The 19488-nt window shown below is 45.4% G+C and overlaps 1 protein-coding gene across 1 annotated transcript in view; it reads right to left on the bottom strand.

The window, feature by feature from the left end:
- roraa (RAR-related orphan receptor A, paralog a) overlaps positions 1-19488 on the bottom strand; it is a 188952-nt gene that overhangs the window by 24117 nt on the left and 145347 nt on the right. Inside the window, exons 5-6 of the mRNA XM_038784318.1 lie at positions 18700-18821; positions 18461-18593 (exon numbers count right to left, since the gene is read on the bottom strand). Of these exons, the coding sequence (XP_038640246.1) occupies positions 18461-18593; positions 18700-18821 (255 nt within the window). The remainder of the gene's footprint in view (positions 1-18460; positions 18594-18699; positions 18822-19488) is intronic.

The raw sequence follows: 19488 nt of genomic DNA on the forward strand, positions 1-19488 counted from the left end.
ACCCAATCTAACCCACCAAACTCCCGACCCAATCTAACTCACCAAACTCCCACCCAATCTAACCCACCAAACTCGACTCAAACTCACTCACCAAACTCCGACCAAATCTAACCAACCGAACTCCAACCAAATCTAACCCAGCAAACTCCGACCCAAACTCACTCTCCAAAATCTGACCCAATTTAAACTCACCAAACTCCGACCCAAACTCACTCACCAAACTCCGACCCAATCTAACCCACCAAACTCCGACCCAATCTAACTCACCAAACTCCGACCCAATCTAACTCACCAAATTCCCACCCAATCTAACTCACCAAACTCCGACCCAATCTAACCCACCAAACTCCCACCCAATCTAACCCACCAAACTCTGACCCAATCTAACCCACCAAACTCCGACCCAATGTAACCCACCAAACCCCAACCCAATCTAACCCACCAAACTCCGACCCAATCTAACCCACCAAACTCCCGACCCAATCTAACTCCCCAAACTCCGACCCAATCTAACCCACCAAACTCCGACCCAATCTAACCCACCAAACTCCCACCCAATCTAACCCACCAAACTCCCACCCAATCTAACCCACCAAACTCCCACCCAATCTAACTCACCAAACTCCGACCCAATCTAACCCACCAAACTCCGACCCAATCTAACCCACCAAACTCCAACCCAATCTAACCCACCAAACTGACCCAATCTAACCCACCAAACTCCGACCCAATCTAACTCACCAAACTCCGACCCAATCTAACTCCCTAAACTCCAACCCAATCTAACCCACCAAACCCTAACCCAATCTAACCCACCAAACTCCCGACCCAATCTAACCCACCAAACTCCAACCCAATCTAACCCACCAAACCCTAAACCAATCTAACCCACCAAACTCCCACCCAATCTAACCCACCAAACTCCGACCCAATCTAACTCACCAAACTCCGACTCAATGTAACCCACCAAACTCCGACCCAATCTAACCCACCAAACTGACCCAATCTAACCCACCAAACTCCAACTCAAGCAAACTCCCCAAACTCCGACCAAATCTAACCCACCAAACTCCCACCCAATCTAACCCACCAAACTCCGACCCAATCTAACTCACCAAACTCCGACTCAATGTAACCCACCAAACTCCCACCCAATCTAACCCACCAAACTCCGACCCAATCTAACCCACCAAACTTCAACTTGTTTAGTTCCGATGATGTCTCAGCCATTAAAAACCGGAAAGGAAGTCTTCCCTTTCTTCCCCACCCCCACGCGAAAATTGACAAAATCATCCGCACGTGAAAAGCCAGCACAGAGATTAGCGTTAAATGCGTCACTATAAACAATCAGCTTTCGTTATCTAATGTTACCTAAAGATGAGGAATTTCAAAACACAATTCTCCAATTTTAATTCTGCTAATGTTTTGTTTGCTGTTACAATTTCTTCAACATTGGGATCATTCAGTTTAGGTTTAAAATGTCCAAACTGCCGTCCGGTCTTGTTTGTCTTGCTAACCAATTCAGCTGCCCAACTGAATTTCAGAGTTCCTCATTTTCTGTTTCAGAAGCTGCCTTATCCTTTCTTGTGGCCCTATCGCTGATAAAGGGTGCTGATGTAGATTGACATGAGAATCCCTTTGTCCGATTTCTAACCCAGTGTATTTGAACGCACCAGAGGCCTGACTTCCAATCCTGAACCCCTTTCCGAGCCGGTTAATTACAGTATTTTCAAATTTGCTATTACCACCCCATAAATAATCATCGACATGCATCATGAAGATTCCTGAAGGTTCCCCCCCACCCCCCACCCAATGGCACCAATCAAACATGGCAGGGTCTGCTTTGAACTGAAGGCAGCCCATCTTTAACAAGTAAGAAGTCTTACAACACCAGGTTAAAGTCCAATAGGTTTGTTTCAAATCACTAGCTTTCGGAGCGCAGCTCCTTCCTCATTGGAGAGACCACGCAGACGCTGCAATAACGGATGAACGGACATCGCGCGACAATCGCCAGGCAGGAATGTTCCCTTCCAGTCGGGGAACACTTCAGCAGTCAAGGGCATTCAGCCTCTGATCTCCGGGTAAGCGTTCTCCAAGGCGGCCTTCAGGACGCGCGACAACGCAGAATCGCCGAGCAGAAACTTATAGCTCCGTACACATGAGTACGGCCTCAACCGGGGCCTGGGATTCATGTTGCATTACATTCACCCCCCACCATCTGGCCTGGGCTTGCAAAATCCTACCAACTGTCCTGGTTTGAGGCAATTCACACCTCTTTAACCTGGGGTTACCCCTATCTCTGGCTCTGTAAAGGTTTAATTACCTGCAAATGCTCGCATTCAAAGCATTGTCTTGCATCTTTGACTTTGTCTATATATATGTTTCTGGAACCTACCTCTTCATTCACCTGAGGAAGGAGCAGTGCTCCAAAAGCTAGTGGTTTGAAACAAACCTGTTGGACTTTAACCTGGTGTTGTAAGACCTCTTACTGTGCTCACCCCAGTCCAACGCTGGCATCTCCACACCACAACTTTAACAAAACCAACTTCACCGAGGAATACCAAACTCTGGATTCAACCCGTATACACATTTATTTAACACCCACAGAACCCTTTCTGTGTTTGATTCCTCTCTTGGAGGATGAAGAAAAATTTCTCTTTGAAGCTGATGTCTCTGTAAGAAAGCAGCTTTAATATCTATTGACTTGCATTCCCAAGTTTTTTGGCTAATAGAGCCAAGAAGATCTTTAAAATAACCTTTCCTGCCGTAGGTGAATCTATCCTTATCTTTTGGTTACCCAAGTTCTCGTCAACACCTTGTGTCACCAGTCTGGTTTGGGCCTGATAGGTTCCATCAGGAAGCGCCTTTCCTATGCATATCCATCTATGAGATAGAACTCATTGTCCCCTCTCTGGGACCTCCATGTACACCCCACATTCGTTCCAACTTCGTTCTTGCTGTTTTGCATCTTTTATTAATTTATCATCTGTGGGTTTCAGGGCGTACTAGCTAGATGGATAAAGAACTGGCTGGGTAACAGGAGACAGAGAGTAGTGGTGGAAGGGAGTGTCTCAAAATGGAGAAAGGTGACTAGTGGTGTTCCACAGAGATCCGTGCTCAGACCACTGTTGTTTGTGATCTACATAAATGACCTGGAGGAAGGTATTTGTGGTCTGATTAGCAAGTTTGCAGATGATACTAAGATTGGTGGAGTTGCAGATAATGAGGAGGACTGTCAGAGAATACAACAAAATATAGATAGATTGGAGATTTGGGCAGAGAAATGGCAGATGGAGTTCAATCCAGGCAAATGCGAGGTGATGCATTTTGGAAGATCAAATTCAAAAGCGGACTATATGGGCAATGGAAGGGTCTTGGGGAAAATTGATGTACAGAGAGATCTGGGAGTTCAGGTCCATTGTACCCTGAAGGTGGCAACGCAGGTTGATAGAGTGGTCAAGAAGGCATACAGCATGTTTGCCTTCATCCGATGGGGTATTGAGTACAAGAGTCAGCAGGTCATGTTACAGTTGTATAGGACTTTGGTTAGGCCACATTTGGAATACTGCGTGCAGTTCTGGTAGCCACATTACCAGAAGGATGTGGATACTTTGGAGAGGGTGCAAAGGAGGTTCACCAGGATGTTGCCTGGTATGGAGGGTGCTAGCTATGAAGAAAGGTTGAGTAGATTAGGATTGTTTTCATTGGAAAGACGGAGGTTGAGGGGGGACCTGATTGAGGTCTAGAAAATTATGAGTGGTATGGACAGGGTGGATAGCAACAAGCTTTTTCCAAGAGTGGGGGTGTCAGTTACAAGGGGTCACGATTTCAAGGTGAGAGGGGGAAAGTTTAAGGGAGATGTGCGTGGAAACTTTTTTACACAGAGGGTGGTGGGTGCCTGGAATGCTTTACCAGTGGAGGTGGTAGAGGCGGGCACGATAGCATCATTTAAGAGTCATCTAGACAGGTATATGGACGGGCGGGAACAGGGAGAAGTAGACCTTGGAAAATAGGAGACAGGTTTAGATAAAGGATCTGAATTGGCTCAGGCTGGGGGGGCCGAAGGGCCTGTTCCTGTGCTGTAATTTTCTTTGTTCTTTCTTTGTTCTTTGTTGGAAGCCGCTGCGATATAGAACATAGAACATAGAACAGTACAGCACAGAACAGGCCCTTCGGCCCTCGATGTTGTGCCGAGCAATGATCACCCTACTCAAACCCACGTATCCACCCTATACCCGTAACCCAACAATCCCCCCATTGATAGATATAGGACATATGTCAGAGGCAGTTTCTTTACTCAGAGAGTAGTAGGGGTGTGGAACGCCCTGCCTGCAATAGTAGTAGACTCGCCAACTTTAAGGGCATTTAAGTGGTCACTGGATAGACATATGGATGAAAATGGAATAGTGTAGGTCAGATAGGCTTCAGATGGTTTCACAGGTCGGCGCAACATCGAGGGCCGAAGGGCCCGTACTGCGCTGTAGTGTTCTATGTTAACCTTACACTACGGGCAATTTAGCATGGCCAACCCACCTAACCCACACATTTTTGGACTGTGGGAGGAAACCGGAGCACCCGGAGGAAACCCACGCACACACGGGGAGGACGTGCAGACTCCACACAGACAGTGACCCAGCCAGGAATCGAACCTGGGACCCTGGAGCTGTGAAGCATTTATGCTAACCACCATGCTACCGTGTATCTCGATCATACGGGCTTCTGCTCCTTGTAGTATTCCTAGTCTGTACCACATTTCTTGACCTTGTTAAACTGGGCCCTCTATCCTGCCTTGTATCTCATTCTAGATTGCTCCTGCTTGATCTGCCCCTCCGACCATGAGATGTTCTTTCAACAGTCTTACATAGAAAATAGACATGATGTGCAGATGCCGACATTGGACTGGGGTGAGCACAGTAAGAAATCCTTCCTCAGAGCAGTGCTCCGAAAGCTAGTGATTCGAAACAAACCTGTTGGACTTTAACCTGGTGTTGTAAGACTTCTTATTATAGAAAATAGAAGCAGGAGGAGGCCATTCGGCCCTTCGAGCCTGCTCCGCCATTCATTATGATCATGGCCAATCATCAAGTTCAATACCCTGATTCTGCCATCTCCCCATATCACTTGATCCCTTTAGCCCCAAGAGCTATATCAAAAGTTTGAGAACTTGTAGATTCTTCCCAGACTTCTGAATGACCCTCTTATGGACTGAACTGATCTCTCCACTCATCTTCTCTACTGTGTAGTACTACACTCCGTCTGCTTCACCTGATGTCTGTGTCCATGTATTTACATTGTGTATTTATTGTATGTCCTATGTTTTTTCATGTATGGAATGATCTGTCTGGACTGTACACAGAACAATATTTTTCACTGCACCTGGGTGCATGTGACAATGAATCTAAAGCTAAATCTAGTTCCTTCTTGAAATCAAACAATGTTTTGGCCTCAACTACTTTCTGTGGGAGTGAATTCCACAGATTCCCCACTCTCTGGGTGAAGAAATTTCTCCTCAACTCAGTCCTAAAAGGTTTACCTCTTATCCTCAAACTGTGACCCCCTAGTTCTGGACTCCTCCACCATCGAGAACATTCTTTCTGAATCTACCCTGTCTAATCCTGTTAGAATTTTATAAGTTTCTATGAAATCTCCTCTCACTCTTCTCAACTCCAATGAATATAATCCTAACCGACGTAATCTCTCCTCTTATGACAGTCTCGCCATCCCATGAATCAGCCTGGTAAACCTTCGCTCTATCGCAAGAATATCCTTCCTCAGATAAGAGCACCAAAGATGTACACAATACTCCAGGTGTGGCCTCACCAACGCCCTATACAATTACGATAAAACATCTCAATATACTCAAATCATCTCGCTATGACAGCCAACATACCATTTGCCTTCTTTACTGCCTACTGTACCTGCGCGCTTACGTTCAGCGACTGATGCACAAGGACACCCAGGTCTCGCTGACTTTCCGCCTCTCTCAATTTACAAATAGTAATCTGCCTTCCTATTTTTGCCATATTCTACAGTATCTGCCATGCGTGTGCCCACTCACTCAGCTTGTCCCAATCCCACTGAAGCATCTCTGCATCCCCCTCACAACTCACCCTCCCACCCAACGTTGTATCATCTGAAAATTTGAAGATAATATATTTAGTTCCCTCGTCCAGTTCATGAATATATAATGTGAACAGTTGAGGTCCGAGTACAGATCCCAGTGGTACCCCACTCGTCACTGCCTGACAATCGGAGAAAGACACATTTATGCCAACTCTTTGTTCTCCGTCTGCTAACCAGCTTTCTATCCATCTCATGACACTACCCACATTACCTGTACGCTTTAACATTGCATTGCAATCTACTTTGTGAAACCTTGTCAAAAGCCTTCCAAAAGTCAAAATAAACCACATCCATTGGTTCTCCCAGTTACATCTTCAAAGAATTCCAGTAGATTCGTCAAGCGTGATTTCCCTTTTGTAAATCCATGCTTGATCTCTTCGCATGGGCATGTTTGCTGCCTGACCTACTATCCGAACTCTGTGCTCTCCATTTTTGCATGGGCCGAACCTCCTTCCCTTTGTCTTGTACATCCAACCAGTTTTTGTATTTACTGGTAGCCTTTCCTGCTCTACGATTGATAATTGCGTCCTTCCACTGATTTATCAGTGGCCCAAGTCCGGTCCCTATCCATTTCTCCATTATATGTTCCACAATTATTTTCATCACGATATACAATCATCGACTGACTAAACCTCATTGTCAAGCCTACAAAGTGTAAAATGAAAACCTTCTTTTCTTCATCCCACATGTTAAGATCCACAGTCACAATTTCATTAAAATCTTTCGCTAAGGGCAAACTCACTATGGGTCGCGATGGTGTTTTTCTATATTTCTTACAAATCTATTGCTTAGAACCATAGAAAAGTTACAGCACAAAAGGAGGACATTTGGCCCATCTTGTCCATGCCAGCCCGTGGTCAGGTGCCCTTTCGAATCCCACCTTCCTGCATCCGGTCCATAACCCCGTGTCTTAAACGCTTAAGGAGCAGGTCCAGGTACTTTTTTAAAAGAGTTCAGGGTCACTGCCTCCACCACCAACTCGGGCAGCGAATTCCAGACTCCCACTACCCTCTGCGTAAAAAGGTTCTTCCTCGCCCCTCTTCACCTTCTGCCTCTTATCTTGAATCCATGCCCCGCGCTAGAATTCTCCAGGAAGGGAAACAATTTTATCTATATCTTCCCCTCATAATTTTGTCCACCTCAATTAAGTCACTCCTCACTCAGCCTTCTTTGTTCGAAGGAAAATAACCCCAACCTCTCCAATCTCTCCTCATAGCCACACTTTTCCAGCCCTGGCCACATTCTTGTAAACCTCCTCTGCCCTCTCTCCAGAGCAATAACCTCCTTCCTGTAATGTGGTGACCAGAACTGCACACAATATTCCAGCTGTGGCCTCACCAGTGTTTTATACAATTCCAACATTATATCCTTACTTTTATATTCTATACCTCTGCCAATGAAGGAGAGCATTCCATTGCTTTCTTTACCACCTTGTCGACTTGAACTGCTGCCTTTAGGGATCTGTGTACTTGTACGCCAAGATCTCTCACTTCATCCACCCCGTTTAGTACATTCCCATTTATTGTGTACTCCCTGTAACTGTTTGACCTCCCTAAACACTGACCTCACACTTTTTCTAAATTCCATCAGCCACTTTATCGCCCACTCCACCAACCCATCAATATCATTATTACAGAGATTACAGCTACACTGTAGCTGTATCCCCTACACTGTCTACCACTCGCCAATCTCTGTGTCACCTGCAAATTTCCCAATTGTGCCCCCCCTCCCCACGTTCATCAAACAATCAGTGTGGTATTTTTCAACAATTAAATCTTCAATTATGACTTTTTTTTGGAAAAATATCTTATTGAGGCATTTATATATTTACATATCAAACACAATAAAGACAAAACAAGCCCACAGAGCTGCAAATAACCAACTCAACAAAATACCTAACACCCCACCATCCCGTCCCCCACTCCCCAGCTCCCCTACCTCCCCATTTTAACCCCCACTGCTGTTTCAATTCTAACTTAAGCATTAGCGAACATGGACTCTTTCCTAAGATAACGCATTCAAAACCCACCAAACTCCAAACCAATATAAACTCAGCAAACTCTAAATCAATCTAACTACCAAACCAAACCCAATCTAACTCACCAAATTCCAACCCAATCTAACTTCGGCCCTCCAAGCCTGTGCCGACCATGCTGCCCGTCTAAACTAAAATCTTCTACACTTCCTGGGTCCGTATCCCTCTATTCCCATCCTATTCATGTATTTGTCAAGATGCCCCTTAAATGTCACTATCGTCCCTGCTTCCACCACCTCCTCCGGCAGCGAGTTCCAGGCACCCACTAACCTCTGTGTAAAAAACTTGCCTCGTACATCTCCTCTAAACCTTGCCCCTCGCACCTTAAACCTATGCCCCCTAGTAATTGACCCCTCTACCCTGGGAAAAGCCTCTGACTATCCACTCTGTCTATGCCCCTTATAATTTTGTAGACCTCTATCAGGTTGCCCCTCAACCTCCGTCGTTCCAACTAATGCCCTCCATACCAGGCAACATCCTGGTAAATCTCTTCTGCACCATGAGTCACTCGAACATACCAAACTCCAACCCAATCTAAACTCACAAAACTCTGACTCAATCTAAACTCGCCAAATTCCGACCCCAATCTAAGTCACCAAACACCAATTCAATCGAACTCACCAATTTTGAACCCAATCTAAACTCACCAAATTTTGACTCAATCTAACTCACCAAACTCCAACCCGGTCTAATTCACCAAAGTTGAACCCAATCTAAAGTCATCAAACTCCTACTTAATCTGACTCACCAAACTCCAACTCAATATAACTCATCAATATGAACCCAAGTAAATTCACAAAATCCGACTCAACCTCACTCACCAAATTCTGACTCAATCTAGCCCATTAAACTCTGACTCAGTCTAACTCACCAAAATCCGACTCGATCTAAACTCACAAATCTTCGACCCATTCTAAACGCAACAAACTCCGACTCAATCTAAACTCATAAAACTCTGACTCAATCGAATTCGCCGAACACTGACTCATTCTAAACTCACCAAACACCAACCCAATGGAACCTCACCAAACTGCAACCCCATCTAACTTACTAAACTCTAACTCAACCTAACTCACCAAACACAACTCTCCAATCTCTGACCAAATATAACTCATTAAACCCCAACCCAATCTAATCTCACCAAACCTCAATCCAATCTGAGTGTCCAAGCTCCGACTCAATCTAACTCACGGAGAATCCACAGGCCTTTGAAATGAAAATCGCTTATTGTCACAAGTAAGCTTCAAATGAAGTTACTGTGAAAAGCCCCTAGTTGCCATATTCCGGCGCCTCTTCGGGGAGGCTGGTACGGGAATCGAACCATGTTGCTGGCCTGCCTTGGTCTGCTTTCAAAGCCAGCTATTTAGTCCTGTGCTAAACTAGCCCCTTTGCACCAAATCTCAATAAGCTAATCATAGAATTGCTTCTAATGTTGCAGATTGGGAGAGATAAAGTAACAACTCACTAATAAAGATCGGTTTACATGGCTAAGGTCCAACATGATAAACCTCAGCAGGTCACAGTTGAAGTAAATATAGGATATCCAGCTCTGTGATGTTGATGTGTTTACTGCCATCTACTGATCAGAAAAAACAATCTATAGAGCTAGTTTCACCTGGATGTTCAAAGGGTGGGTAATGGATAAAAAGATTACACACAATAAAAGAATTGGAATGATCGTTGTCAAGTTTCTTTATTCTTTCATGGGATTTGGGGAGGGGGGTGGGTGACTGGCAAGGCCAGCATTGATTGCCCATCCCTGATTGCCCTTGAACTAAGTGGCATGCAAGATCATTCCAGAAGAGCAATTAAGAGTCAACCACACTGCTCTGGGTCTGGAGTCACATGCAGGCCAGACCAGGTAAGGACGGCAGATTTCCTTCCTGAAAGGACATTGGTGAACGAAGTGGGTTTTACGACAAACATGGTCACCGTTATTTTTAATTTAATTAATTACTCCGCTACATTTCTAGTCTTATAATTCCAGATTTATTAAGGTAGTTAAAATTCCACCAGCTGCCATGGTGGGATTTGAACCCATAGATATTAGCCTGGGCCTCTGGATTACTTAATCAGTGACATTACCGTTACTCCAACATCCCCCCTGGCTAAATGTTAGAGAAAAATCTCGTTTGGACTTGCAGACATTTTTCAATATAATTTCACATAGAAGGTTTCCATTAACCAAGGTGCAGGCAGACAGATGGGTGACCACCAGAAGGGGCAGGCAGTCAGTGCAGGAATCCCCTGTGGTTGTCCCCCTCTGGAACAGGTATACCGCTTTGGATACTGTCGGGGGGGAATAGCCTATCAGGGGAAAACAGCAGCAGCCAGAGCAGTGGCACCACGGCTGGCTCTGATGTTCAGCAGGGAGGGTCAAAGTGCAGAAGAGCAATAGTCATAGGGGACTCTATAGTCAGGGGCACAGATAGGTGCTTCTGTGGACGTAAAAGAGACTCCAGGATGGTATGTTGCCTCCCTGGTGCCAGGGTCCAGGATGTCTCCGAACGGGTAGCGAGCATCCTGAAAGGGGAGGACAAACAGGCAGAGATCGTGGTACATATTGGTACGAACGACATAGGCAGGAAGGGGCATGAGGTCCTGCAGCAGGAGTTCAGGGAGCTAGGCAGAAAGTTAAAAGACCCTCTAGGGTTGTAATCTTGGGATTACTCCCTGTGCCACGTGCCAGTGAGGCTAGAAGTAGGAAGCTAGAGCAGCTAAACACGGGGCTAAACAGCTGGTGTAGGAGGGAGGGTTTCCGTTATCTGGACCACTGGGAGCTCTTCCGGGGCAGGTGTGACCTGTATAAGAAGGACGGGTTGCATCTAAACTGGAGAGGCATAAATATCCTGGCCGCGAGGTTTGCTAGTGTGTCATGGGAGGGTTTAAACTAGTACGGCAGGGGGTGGGTACCGGAGCAATAGGTCAGAAGGTGAAAACATTGAGGGAGAACAAGGGAATAGGGCCATTATGGCTCTGAGGCAGAGCAGACAGGGAGATGATGCTGAAAACAGCGGGTCTGGTGGCCTGAAGTGCATATGTTTTAATGGAAGCAGTATAACGGGTAAGGCAGATGAATTTAGAGCTTGGATTAGTACTTGGAACTATGATGTTGTTGCCATTACAGAGACCTGGTTGAGGGAAGGACAGGATTGGCAGCTAAACGTTCCAGGATTTAGATGTTTCAGGCGGGATAGAGGGGGATGTAAAAGGGGTGGCGGAGTTGCGCTACTGGTTAGGGAGAATATCACAGCTGTACTGCGGGGAGGACACCCAAGAAGGGGGCGGGAGTCTAGATCATTCATGGTTAAGAACTGTACAAAGTTGGCCAGGTATTGAACTGACAGAGAAAACCCGGCTGGGATAAACCCAATATTGACTGGGACTCACTTAGTGCTAGGGGCTTGGACGGGGCAGAATTTGTAAGGAGCATCCAGGAGGGCTTCTTAAAACAATATGTAGATAGTCCAACTAGGGAAGGGGCTGTACTGGACCTGGTATTGGGGAATAAGCCCGGCCAGGTGGCAGAAGTTTCAGTAGGGGAGCATTTTGGGAACAGTGACCACAATTCAGTAAGTTTTAAAGTGCCAGTGGACAAGGATAAGATTGATCCTAGGGTAAATGTGCTAAATTGGGGGAAGGCTAATTATAACAATATTAGGCGGGAACTGAAGAACCTGGATTGGGGGAGGATGTTTGAGGGGAAATCAACATCTGACATGTGGGAGGCTTTCAAATGTCAGTTAAAAGGAATTCAGGACCAGCATGTTCCTGTGAGGAAGAAGGATAAATACGGCAAATTTCAGGAACCTTGGATAACGAGAGATATTTTAGGTCTTGTCAAAAAGAAAAAAGAGGTCTTTGTCTGGGCGAGAAGGCTGGGAACAGACGAAGTCTGTGTGGAATATAAGGAAAGTAGGAAGGGACTTAAGCAAGGAGTCAGGAGGGCTAAAAGGGGTCACAAAAACTCATTGGCAAATAGGGTTGAGGAAAATCCCAAGGCTTTATACACGTACATAAAAAGCAAGAGGGTAGCCAGGGAAAGGGTTGGCCCACTGAAGGACAGGCAAGGGAATCTATGTGTGGAGCCAGAGGAAATGGGCGAGGTACTAAATGAATACTTTGCATCAGTATTCACCAAAAAGAAGCAATTAAAACAAAAGAACAAAGAAAATTACAGCACAGGAACAAGCCCTTCGGCCCTCCCAGCCTGCGCCGATCCAGATCCTTTATCTAAACCTGTTGCCTATTTACCAAGGTCTACTTCTCTCTGTTCCCCACCCGTTCATATGTCTGTCCAGATGCATCTTAAATTATGCTATTGTACCCGCCTCTACCACCTCCGCTGGCAAAGCATTCCAGGCACCCACCACCCTCTGCGTAAAAAACTTTCCACGCACATCTCCCTTAAACTTTCCCCCTCTCACCTTGAAATCATGACCCCTTGTAACTGACACCCCCACTCTTAGAAAAAGCTTGTTGCGATCCACCCTGTCCATACCTCTCATAATTTTGTAGACCTCAATCAGGTCTCCCCTCAACCTCCGTCTTTCCAACGAAAACAATCCTAATCTACTCAACCTTTCTTCATAGCTAGCACCCTCCATACCAGGTAACATCCTGGTGAACCTCCTCTGCACCCTCTCTAAAGCATCCACATCCTTCTGGTAATGTGGCGACCAGAACTGCACGCAGTATTCCAAATGTAGCCTAACCAAAGTCCGATACGTCTGTAACATGACCTGCTGACTCTTGTACTCAATACCCCGTCCGAGGAAGGCAAGCATGCTGTATGCCTTCTTGACCACTCTATCAACCTGCGTTGCTACCTTCAGGGTACAATGGACCTGAACTCCTAGATCTCTCTGGACATCAATTTTCCCCAGGACTCTTCCATTGACCATATAGTCTGCTCTTGAGTTAGATCTTCCAAAATGCATCACCTCGCATTTGCCTGGATTGAACTCCATCTGCCATTTCTCTGCCCAACTCTCCAATCTATCTATATTTTGGTGGATGTTGAGTCTGGAGAAGGGAGTGTAGATAGTCTGGGTCACATTGAGATCCAAAAAGACGAGGTGTTGGGCGTCTTGAAAAATATTACGGTAGATAAGTCCCCAGGGCCTGATGGGATCTACCCCAGAATACTGAAGGAGGCTAGAGAGGAAATTGCTGAGGCCTTGACAGAAAACTTTGGATCCTCACTGTCTTCAGGTCATGTCCCGGAGGACTGGAGAATAGCCAATGTTGTTCCTTTGTTTAAAAAGGGTAGCAAGGATAATCCAGGGAATTACAGGCCGGTGAGCTTTACGTCAGTGGTAGGGAAATTACTGGAGAGAATTCTTCGAGACAGGATCTACTCCGATTTGGAAGCAAATTCTATGAAATGGACGAAGCAAGGCAGCATGGTTTTGTGAAGGGGAGGTCGTGTCTCACTAACTTGATAGAGTTTTTCGAGGAGGTCACAAAGATGATTGATGCAATGGATGTTGTCTTTATGGACTCCAGAAAGGCCTTTGACAATGTCCCTCATGGTAGACTGGTACAAAAGGTGAAGTCACACGGGATCAGGGGTGAGCAGGCAAGATGGATACAGAACTGACTCGGTCATAGAAGGCAGAGAGTAGCAATGGAAGGGTGCTTTTCTGATTGGAGGGTTGTGACTAGTGGTGTTCCACAGGGATCAGTGCCGGGACCTTTGCTGTTTGTAGTATATATAAATGATTTGGAGGAAACTGTAACTGGTCTGATTAGTAAGTTTGTAGACGACACAAAGGTTGGTGGAATTGTGGTTAGCGTTGAGAACTGTCTGAGGATACAGCAGGATTTAGATTGTTTGGAGACTTGGGCGGAGAGATGCCAGATTGAGTTTAATCCGGACAAATGTGAGGTAATGCATTTTGGAAGGTCTAATGCAGGTCAGGAATATACAGTGAATGGTAGACCCCTCAAGAGTATTGACAATCAGAAAGATCTAGGTGTACAGGTCCACAGGTCACTGAAAGGGGCAACACAGGTGGAGAAGGTAGTCAAGAAGGCATACGGCAAGCTTCCCTTCATTGGCCGGGGCATTGAGCATAAAAATTGGCAAGTCATTTTGCAGCTGTATAGAACCTTAGTTAGGCCACACTTGGAGTCTAGTGTTCAATTCTGGTTGTCACACTACCAGAATGATGTGGAGGCTTTAGAGAGGCTGCAGAAGAGATTTACCAGGATGTTGCCTGGTATGGAGAGCATTAGCTATGAGGAGCGGTTGAATAAACTCGGTTTGTTCTCACTAGAACGACGAAGGTTGAGCGGCTACCTGATAGAGGTCTACAAAGTTATGAGGGCCATAGACAGAGTGGATAGTAAGAGGCTTTTTTCCAGGGTCGAGGGGCCAATTACTTGGGGGCATAGGTTTAATGTGCGAGGGGCAAGTTTCGAGGAGATGTACGAGGCAAGTTTTTTACACAGAGAGTAATGGGTGGCTGGAACTCGCTGCTGGAGGAGGTGGTGGAAGCAGGGACGATAGTGACGTTTAAGGGGCATCTTAACAAATACATGAATAGGATGGGAATAGAGGGATACAGACCCCGGAAGTGTAGAAGATTTTAGTTCAGATGGGCAGCATGGGCAGCACAGGCTTGGAGGGCCGAAGGGCCTGTTCCTGTGCTTTACTTTTCTTTGTTCTTTGTTTTAACATTAAGATCCCAGGAATCCAAGATCGATCATACAGCCGGATAAAGAATTGGTTGAAAAAACAGAAAGTGTTCACGAGCATCCAGGCAATAAATGAACTGGGAATTGAACATTCCCGGTTACAAAATATTCAGGGTTGGCAAGGGTTTCAACGTTAACCCTAGATCCTGAGACAGCACGAGATCCAAGGGATAACATTGGAGCAGGAGAAGGCCATTCAGCCCCTCAAGATTGTCCCACTATTCTGTTTGATCATAGGCGAGCTTGAACTGAAACTCTATTTACTCACCACAGATCTTGTATCCCTCAAAAAAAATCTATTATCCTGTATTGGAAATTTTGAAATTGGCCTCCAGCAAACACCTTTTGGTGGAGGACGTTTTAGATTTTAACTAACCTGCTGGGTAAAAAGTGCATCCTGATTTCACTCTGATCTGCCCTGCATCAATTTTAAGATTATTCCCCCTTTTTCTGGATTGTCCCACTGGAGCAAAGTGGAGATGATGCAAAATCTAAATTGTTTTGATTAGATTTAAGAAAAGGTACAGTATGAGCCACCATCTATTTGAAAGGACAAATGGGAGGGGCTAGGCAGACAAGTTAGAGACAAACTGGGAACACACAGTCACAATATTAAGTATGTAAAATCATCCAATAATAGACTAGGGAGAAAGTAATCTAATTGACCATGAAAGGGGAAAATTTATTGGTCAACAGGCAAGAGGAAGTATTGGGTCCAGGTTTAGGAAATGAAGTTGGATTAGTAATAAAAGGATTGGGGAGCCTCTAGTAAATAGTGACCATAAGAAAGATAGACTTGAAACAATCATTCATAGATAAGACAGTTTGCAAACAATAGGAAACATACAAACAAGAAATGGCTCACTTTAGATCAGAAATACCCCCATCAGATCCAAAGGGCGGGGGGGGGGGGGGGGGGGGGGGGGGGTAACAAAAGCACGGGTTCCTTACACAGGAAGAGGATATGGATTATGATAAATTTAATACACAAGTAAATGTTATATCCTAGCATAATAACACAATAGAATGTAAAGCAGAGTATTAGAAATATCACAGATAAATAAACAAGGACAGAAAAGTTAAGACACTTAAGCAAGAAAGACTGACAGGTAACCAATGTAAATAAAGAGATCTATAAACAGGACAAAGAATAGTTAAAGGGCAGGGTCGACGAGAGACAAGAAGATAAATTGCATACAAGGTAATGGAATGGAGGAGATATTGAATGTTGATGCCTTTGGATATCTATAGAAGACTGTGGCAGTGTGACTGGAGGAGGAGCTGGAGCAAGTTAGCATTATTACTGTGGTTAAGGAACTATTTCTGAACAAGATAGAAAAGGTGCTGACTGCTGAAATCTAGAATGCTGAGGAAATTCAGAGGGGTACTGGCCACAATCGTTAGACGTTGAATTGTGGCAGAGACTGGCTCGTTGTCACAGTCAGGTTAAGTATGGAACACGGCATCAGATTTGCAAAGGGAAAGTTGTATCTGACAACTTTATCAGAATTCTTTGGGAAAGAAAATGCAGTGGATGTTTCAATGAAGTCTGTTCAGAAAGCATTTCATAAAGTGCTGCATGAGAGGCTTTTCATAACATTAAGACAGTGTCGGCAGGAAGCTGAGTAGAGGACAAAAAGTAGGGCAGAGATTAATGAATATTTTTTCAGGTGGGAGAGGTCAGTATTGGGCCGTTGCTGCTCCCAATAAAAAGACTTCGGTATGTGGAGCAAAATAGCAGAATTTTCAAGTGATGCAGCAAATAAGTGTGAAGAGGACTGGAAGGACGTTTAAAAGGACACCAACAGGTCAGTTCATTTGACCGAGGGATGTTGAGTGATAGTTAATACGGAGAAATGAAAGATGAGGCATTTTTCAAGGGTATTGAAAAAGGAAATTTGTGTTAAGTGCTGATAACTTTAAAAGGAGTAAGGGGCATGGAGAGATGGGATTGAGATGCACAAATTTTTGGAAGTAATAAGACATGTTGATAAATCTGTACAAAACGTTATGGGATGCTGAGATAGGGTCCCGGGTGATAAAAACAAAGGGTAATTTGAAACTTGTAAACGTTACTAATGTGAGCATTTCCAGTCGCCTTTCTTTAATAATATTGATGGGGCCACGGATAAAGTGAAGTGGAGATTTGCGAAGATCATACAAGGGAGAAGACACTTTACTCACAAGGAAAGACCAAAGACGCTTGTCATGAGAACAGAGAAGGTTGAGAATAGAGTGGTTAAAATACCAGATGATTCTGATACAGTGTAACAGCAACATGTGTTTCCAGGCATGAAGCGTCATCAATAGGAAGAATCAAAAACAAGATCACTATCATCCTATCAGATTCACCCAAAGCCGAACCTTCGGCCTAATTAACGCTGTCTCCAGCACTTGAATCCTAATCCCATCAACCTAACCCTGTGACACTCACCCTGATCCTTTCATCCGAATCCTAATTCTGTCCACCTAACCCTAACCCTCTCACCCTCACTCTAATCCTATCAGTTATACCCTAACCCCAATCCTAACGGTTATACCTGAAACAATTGTCAATTACAAGGGGTCACGATTTCAAGGTGAGAGGGGGAAAGTTTAAGGGAGATGTGCGTGGGAAGTTTTTTACGCAGAGGGTGGTGGGTGCCTGGAACGCTTTGCCAGCGGAGGTGGTAGAGGCGGGCACGATAGCATCATTTAAGATGCATCTAGACAGATCTATAAACGGGCGGGGAACAAAGGGAAGTAGATCCTTGGTAAATAGGCGACAGGTTTAGATAAAGGATCTGGATCGGCGCAGGCTGGGAGGGCTGAAGGGCCTGTTCCTGTGCTGTAATTTTCTTTGTTCTTTGTTCTTCTAAACCTAATCCTATCACCCTAACCCTAACCATATCAGCCTAACCCTAACCCTATCAGTTTTACTCCAACCCTAAGCCTATCAGTCTAAACCTAACCCTATCACCTTCACCATAACCTTCGTCCTATTAGCCTAAACCTAACCCTAATGCTATCAGACTAACACGAACCTCAATCCTATCATTTTAACCCTAACCGTATTCCTATCACCTATCATCCTAATCCTAACCATATCAGTCTGACCCTAATCCTACCATCAAGGGATCCCAAGTCACAATTGAATGAGGGAGTGATGGGGGTCAGGAGTGAAGGTTGTGGGAGTGGAGCGGGGGAGGTCGGCAGCAAGAACAGGGGGGGGGTGGCCAATGTTTGTCAGCGGGCCTTCCCCTTCCCAATGGCTAATCGGGCAGTGGATGCCTTTGAAAGAGGGAATCAAGTCACATCTCCAGCTCCCCACAGAAACCTTTCCGTTCAGTCTTCCTGTGTATCGACTGCCCCACCCACCACTGGTTGAACATCAGGGGAGGTGGGAGGTGGGAATTAACCGCCCACGTCAGAGTTTCAATTATTGGCTGGGCAGGAAGGCCATCCACTGGCCTGCAACCTGCCTTGGGAGGAGGGCTATGTCTACCCGATCAAAGGTGCTCTAGTTTTAAAGATCTCTCAGTCTTTTCTTTGCTGGAGAAAGGGACTCCAGCCTATGAATCCTGTACACGATCGAGGAGTAGCTTGCCAATGATTGGGTACCTGCTTTCAGAAGTACGATCTGATCGTTTTGACACAGTTCCATGAATCCGTCAATCCGTTTGGCAAACTCCACCACATACTGAATCGCTTCGGTTATTTTGATAGCGCAGAGCTGCCACATCACTTCCCTGGGCTACACAAAAAGGATGAGCGTGTGAACTTAGGCGTTGGATTCAGAAACGTGACGCTTGTTACTGTGGTACTCACCACTTGAGCCGGGCACCCTGCTTTTCCCCTACCTTATTCTGATAAATCTCCACTTCCTCCTGCACGTAGGCTTGCCATGTGATCTGCTGCAGTTCTTCTCGCAAGTATTGGCAGGTCTCAATGTGGGACTTGGAAATGTTCTGTGCAAGGTGCTCTACAGGGCAAAATATTCAGTGGTTTACTGAGCATCTGGAAAACTGACCAATGGTCACAGAGCTAAGCGGTCAACCGTTCGAAGCAAGTGCTATCAGAACTTCGAAAGTCGGAAAGTGGTCTGTGCAGGGTATTTTACTGACCACACTAAGTCTTACAACACCAGGTTAAAGTCCAACATCTTTGTTTCAAACACTAGCTTTTGGAGCACCGAAAGCTAGTGTTTGAAACAAACCTGTTGGACTTTAACCTGGTGTTGTAAGACTTCTTACTATGCTCACCCCAGTCCAACGCCGGCATCTCCACATCATATTTTACTGTTTACAGCAGTCACCATCTTTAATAAGGGGATATTCCCAAAATTCCAAGTGATGGTGCAACACGTACGCACATACCCCAGTGCTGCTCTACTCACTATATTATAGTGAGGCTGGCAGAGTACAAGCACGGTGGCACAATGGTTAACACTGTTACCTCACAGCGGCAGGGACCCAGTTTCAAATTCAGCTATGAGTGATTGTGTGGAGTCTGCACGTTCTCTCAATTTAGCATGGCCAATCCACCTAATCTGCACATCTTTGGGCTGTGGGAGGAAACCGGAGCACCCGGAGGAAACCCACGCAGACACGGGGAGAACGTGCAAACTCCACACAGACAGTGACCCAAAG

Source organism: Scyliorhinus canicula, chromosome 24 (genome assembly GCF_902713615.1).
Source record: "Scyliorhinus canicula chromosome 24, sScyCan1.1, whole genome shotgun sequence".
Taxonomy (NCBI): domain Eukaryota; kingdom Metazoa; phylum Chordata; class Chondrichthyes; order Carcharhiniformes; family Scyliorhinidae; genus Scyliorhinus; species Scyliorhinus canicula.